We start from the raw sequence: 6,379 nt of genomic DNA on the forward strand, positions 1-6,379 counted from the left end.
CTCAATATTTTTTCACCTGAATTGTATAATGATTGTTATTATAAAAATGGGGAAAGGGGTTTGGGGGCTGGGTGAAGGGATTACAAAGTACAAATTGACAATTAAAAAAAAACAACCTGGTATAGGAAAATCGTCATGTCACATTATATCTGTGGCATTATTTTGTGGTAAGTTTCCATCATTTAAGCCCACGTTTTTTGGGAAATCCAAAATGTCCTGGGCTCACTGACAGGCCAGGCCTGCCATCTTCTCTTTCTGTGGCCACCTCAACCCTTTCTGAGCTGATGGCTTTGGGCCATTCACCGTAGATGGGCAGAGGAGCCAGACTCATGATTTAGTTTCCCGAGGCCTCAAGTGCAGCAGGGCCCGTTTTCATAAGCCTACATGTTACGTGGATGTGTTAACCAGGATTCAGTCCCCACTAGCTGCACCTCTGATTATGCCAGTGGTGCTTTCTGAGTAACTTGCTTTAGGTTGTGGGTGCGATTTTAAAAACTAGCAAATTGAAGATCAATTTCTAATCCAGTAGTTTTGTTCAGTGCTCAAGGCGCGGGGACATCACCAGCCACCATAAATACTAGCACATCTTTCTCCATGTTTGCATATCCCGACCAAGCCTGGCCTTCCAAGTTAAGACCTGAGTCTTCCATTATCTTGAGTGTGGTTGGTTACTACATTCCTAAAATAACTTTAAAGAACAAGATGTTTTTTTCTTTTAGTGACTGTAATTAACGTGTCCTTTGGCATCTGCTCAGGGTCACATCAATTGCGGACAGGCTGAATGTGGAATTTGCCTTGATTCACAAGGAGAGGAAGAAAGCAAATGAAGTGGACCGGATGGTGCTAGTGGGCGACGTGAATGACCGTGTGGCTATCCTCGTGGATGACATGGCCGACACGTGTGGTACCATCTGCCACGCTGCGGACAAGTATGACGGATGGTTTGGGAGAGTGTGAGGATAGCGCCTTAAGAAAGGAAAAACGTCAGCTTTTTAAAATCGGGCCTGTTTTTCCTAATTATTACTGTTTGTTTAGCAGTGGCATTTCAGACCAAAGGAAGTTCTGGGCCCCTTTATGGTTTTCTTGGTAAAAAGAAAACCGTGGTCCTTTTTGGCCTGGTTTTCATTTTCAAGGTTGAGCTTTCGGTGTGTTTTATAAAGGGTCTGAGAAGGTGCATCCCCTGAACCGAGCACAGAAGGAAAGAGACCATCCTGTGGGCTTCTTCAGGCCCTCGCTTCCTTCTGTTCAGCCTTCACTCCAGCCTTCAAAAACAGTACAAAACAACGTAAAATCTCTGTGTTTTTTTTAAATATTGATTTTATGTCAAAATGGTGATATTCTGGCTGTTTTGGTTGAAGCCAGTGGTTCCCCACCAAGGGCAGTGTTGCTCCCTGGGGAACATTTGACAATGTCTGAAGACATTTTTGTTTGTCACACCTGAGCGGAGGGAGGCATAGTTAGTGAGTAGAGTCCAGGGGTTCTGCACACCAAAGAATTACTCGGGCCCAACACAGAGGTTGATAATCTCGGATTTAGTGGCATACAAAGTATGTTGCCAGCACATATCTTAATGATTCTGTTTTCAGCTAGTGAAATTGGTTTCATGTTTTTCTTTATGGAACACACGTTTTGCTTTTAAATTCACACTAAGGGCAGACTGTTTCAAGAATATTTGGGTATACTTATTTTGTCTTCTGTTTCATAGGCTGCTCTCAGCCGGAGCCACCAAGGTTTATGCTATCCTTACCCATGGGATCTTCTCTGGGCCAGCTATTTCCAGAATAAATAATGCTGCCTTTGAGGCCGTTGTTGTCACAAACACAATTCCGCAAGAGGACAAAATGAATCACTGCTCCAAGATCCAGGTATTGTCTACACTGCAGGCTATCCAAGCAGCGAGGCACCTACCTTAGATCCTGAAAAATAGCATCGAGTCTTCTTTGTGTGACAGCTTGCTAAGGCAGATGTCGGCAGAGGTTGCAGCTTCTCATCATGAGGGTATAATTCATGTTAGATCTCTGAGAAAGGCTGGGACTGACAGAGGTCAAAGTTAGAAACAGTAAGTGCATAAAACCCCAATAGAAAAACAGTAAGAAACAGGCTGTGTTATACCATATGACTCAACAAGTCCATCTCTAGGTATGTACCCCAGAATATGTAAACAGGTGTTCAAATAAAAACTTGTACACAAATATTCATCACAGCCCTATTTATAGCCAAAAGGTGGAAATCAAATGTCCATCGGCAGATGACTGGGTAACCAAAGTGTGGTCTGTCCATGAAATGGAATATTTTTCAGCCTAAAAAAGGAAGGAAGTTCTGACACATGCCACAGTGTGGATGAACCTTGAAAACAGTATGCTCAGTGAAAGAAGCCAGATACAAAAGAACATATATTGTATGATTTCACTTCTCTGAGGGACCTAGAGTAAGTAGTCAAATTCATAGAGACGGAAAATGAATGGAGGTTGCCCGTGGCTGGGAGAGGAATGATGGGGAGTTAGTGTTTAATGGGGACAGAGTTTGTCTTTGGAATGATGAAAAGTTTTGGAAATAGGTAATAGGGATGGTTACACTATATTGGGGATATAATTAATGCCACTGAATTGTATCGTTAAAAATGACAGTTTTTATGTTCTATGTATTTTACCACAATAAAAACAAATGGAGGAGGAAAAACCAGAAGCAGCAGGCTATGCTAAGGTGTTTCTTCTTGCCCCTCCTGACTTGAGGCCACCAGAGAGTTGGTGGTAATCACTTTATACCAGCAGGCCTGAAATACGCATTAAGTTGAAAGGGTTTGAGTCCCCATTTTGCTTCTGTGTCGCAGTGAACCTTGGCAAGTCATGTCTAGAAGCCCCCATCATTAAGATGGGTCAAAGTGATCTGCTTCCTGACCTTCGGAGAGTGAAGCAGTTCATTTAGCATGAGAAGGACATATGTTTAGAAATGGTTAAAATAGCCCTCTCTGCCATAGATTTTCATGCCTCATTAGCAGTAGTTGAGAGTCAGCAAACTACAGCCCACAGGCCCAATCTGGCCCACCATCTGCTTTGGTAAATAAAGTTTTATTGCAACACAGCCACGCCCATTCACTTACATATTGTCTATGAGTGTTCTCATACTACAACAACTGATTCTGGCCTGCAAAGTGGAAAATAATTATTATTGAGCCCCTTCCAGAAAAAGTAGTTTGCTGACCCCTGAGTTGGAATGGTCATAGCTGTGCTTTTAAATGACACAGTCACTGCATTTTCTGAAACCAAGAGGGAGAAAAACCTTTCATGTAATGAATGAATAAAATTATAAAAAACGCCCCAAGAAAAGGATATCTGGTTAACAGTGACCCTGAAAAGCCTTTTAATATCTTCACTGAAAATCTCACTTCCAGTATCCTATGGGGGTTTGGTTTAACAGGTTGTAATTTGAAGATAGACCCAAAGCTGTCTGTCCTCAAAAGAAATGGGTGTGGGAGGGCTTGATAGTAACACGTCGTACAGGTGGAGAAATTGTAGGTTTTCTGGCTTTTATGTTTTTAATTAAATAGAACTAAGATGCCCCACTTTCCTCTCCCCTTTTCTGTTTTTTGGTGTCTAGGTTATTGACATTTCGATGATCTTGGCCGAGGCGATCCGAAGGACCCACAACGGGGAGTCCGTGTCTTACCTGTTCAGCCACGTCCCTTTATAAATCCAGGATGGGAGTGTGGAGCAAGCCTGCTGGCTTCTGACTTATGTGCATTTATCTGATTTTTCTAGCTTTAGGACTCAGCAATTAGAACGCAAAAGCATCCGATCTTTGTATACTCCAAGATCCATTCTTTCCCCCTTCTATAGCTCAAGACCATTTATTTCCAGTTTGGGGGGAGGGTGGCAGTTATTTGATCTGTGAACTGTCATAAATGAGAAATGTTTTTGTCATCTTGACTTGTTCTGATAGGTGACTGTTTCCTTTGTTCAGTACTTTGAGGCTACAACTTTCAAGTATTTAATTCCATTATGGAAATTCATAGTTTATATATGTCAGGGTTACCAAAGGTGACTTTAGATAAAACCTTCTATGTAGATATATAATGATAATGCCTATGGACATTTGGGTAAAACCCTGTATAGAATGAGCCCTTTACTTCTAAGAAAACCTTAGAAAATTTATAATACCATGGATTTTTATTTTTATTTGTCCTTTTTGGTTATTGTGCTTAATTTGGACCAAATTAGTATAGTTTAATATGGGCATTGACCCATTTTTGGGTAAATATTAGACATATCAGAGGCCATGTAGTTCAGTATTTTTTTATTACCACTTCTGAAAAAACATACCTATCACCTACCTGAAATGTCATGTTCTAAAATTCCAAAATTATGTTCAGCAGTAGATATGACTTAGAAACCATTTTGAGGTAGTCTCCACACTCACTGTCACATTCATGCTTGCCTCTGTCCATCCCAGAGGGACCGTTCTTTGGGCACCTCTTGTCCTGTCGTCTTGTTATTTTAGGTCACATTTTTAGCTCTAGCTTTTACATTGCCTTTTTCCCAATAATTTTCTGTTGTGGATTTCCATCAAAACAGAATTCCTCTAAGTCCCCTCAGCATTCCTAATCTGATCATAATTTAGCTTTGGTCGTAAATAAAAAGGTGAATTTTTGTGAGGGACACCAAATGCTTATTTAAACATTTCATTAGTTTCGATTTAATGTTCTTTTGCCTTTTGTAATCAGAAGTAGCAAGCCTTCTGGGCAGCTGATTATTTCAGCTAAAGCTATTACATGAAACATGTGGGTAAGAAAGGCCTACGAAAAAAGTACAAATAGGTAAACATTAGTTCCTCCATTAAGATAATATTCTGATAGGGGCCCAAGAGCAGTCATGGAGAGGAAGATTGCTTTCTCCACAAGATGGCCCTTGATGGCATCCTCTTGGGTGAGGTGAGCCCCTGACTCTGTGGCTGAAGGCAAGCCTTGCACTTTGGTGGCAACCCACTGACTTCTTCAGCCCCAGAGGAAGGGAGTTTGCCTGCGTAGAGTAATAAACAATAGTCTCTTCCTTCTGCTGAATCTTCCAATTTGAAGAGAATAAAGCCTTTGCATTCTGCAGCTGGAAACATAAAATCTAAGTCAGTAACAAATACAGCAATCTTTAAGGTTCCAAACTTCACTACAGCAGAGGTTGAATCAAAGTTAAAAAGAGTCATTTAGTCATTGCAGAAACGAGCATTTTCTTGTACCTTAAAGTAGATTTTAAGAAAAAAATGATATAGCCTGGTAAAGCCAGCTATGCAATGCATATTGACTATATGTAGAAAGAGTTGACTTGAAATATGTAAAGAGTCTATTCAGAGTCTATGTAATTTTAATTTTGGATAAATGAGTGATATCTGTATTTCTTGGAATTTCTGTGCATAGAGAAATGAAAATGTAGTTAGGAACACATAGGTAGACAGTTTGGCATGCAAGCGTAGACATGCTGACATGACTAAAACCAGTTGATTTAAAGTTAATCATTTCATCTAAGACAGTAAACTAGATAGCTAGTTCTAAAATGATCTGAAGATAAAAAGAAAAATCTGTATTGTCATTCTCTGCATTAAGAACTGCTAGTTTCTGTCATTTAGCACCACTTTTGTGTTTTAAAGTACTTTTAATATATGTATTAACTAATTAGACTTGACTTAGCCATACACACTGGCAGTGTAGACCTTCACTGTTGGATGGTTTCTGTTCAGCAAAGATGAGGAAGGTGACGTCAGAGCAGCCTCATCCCAGAACTTGCGCTTCCCTTTGCTACTGGTGTGGAAACATTTATGTGAAACCACTGAATATACTGGTTCTATCCAGCTCTGCTGAATGGAGGCCAACATGGCGTATATGGAGCCAAAAAGGGGAGCCAGAGACATGTGAATATACCAAAGTTGTTCAGCCTCCAACTTAGCATACATTAACCCACTTACAGATATTCATAATAGAACTGTCCTCTGTTTGATAGGAAGTCAGCTAGATTCAGGAATATATTACCTGTTTGCAGTGCTTGTATTGGTTTTGAATATAAGATTTTAAGATGTTACAACACTGTACTAACATTTCAATAAAATCATGCTACTTCTTTCTTTCATAGTTTATAGCATCATTGTGGAGTGATATGTTTTGACGGAGTGATGTGTTTTGATGGGGTACCTGAAAATGTGTACTACTTCACGCTTATAGCCCAGCATATAAAATTACAGAAAAGCCAGAAGTTTATTGAAGTCAGCTCTCCATTTTGAAGGTATTTCTAAAGGACTGATTAGCAGTCTCCTTGCCCTAAAGCGTAACAGCTGTGCCACATAAGGCATCCAAGTTGATAATTCTAGATGTTTCCTGTAAAATTGAAGATTACACAGT

General features: G+C 40.1%; 1 protein-coding gene across 1 annotated transcript in view; it reads left to right on the forward strand.

The window, feature by feature from the left end:
• Positions 1–6,112, forward strand: part of PRPS2 (phosphoribosyl pyrophosphate synthetase 2) — a 32,788-nt gene extending 26,676 nt beyond the window's left edge. Inside the window, exons 5-7 of the mRNA XM_019746354.3 lie at positions 756–929; positions 1,706–1,865; positions 3,598–6,112. Of these exons, the coding sequence (XP_019601913.1) occupies positions 756–929; positions 1,706–1,865; positions 3,598–3,690 (427 nt within the window). The 3' untranslated portion in view covers positions 3,691–6,112. The remainder of the gene's footprint in view (positions 1–755; positions 930–1,705; positions 1,866–3,597) is intronic.
• The last annotated feature ends 267 nt before the right edge of the window (positions 6,113–6,379 follow it).

This window comes from Rhinolophus sinicus, chromosome 18 (genome assembly GCF_057876585.1).
Source record: "Rhinolophus sinicus isolate RSI-liver-muscle chromosome 18, RSI-T2T, whole genome shotgun sequence".
NCBI classification, from domain to species: Eukaryota; Metazoa; Chordata; class Mammalia; order Chiroptera; family Rhinolophidae; genus Rhinolophus; species Rhinolophus sinicus.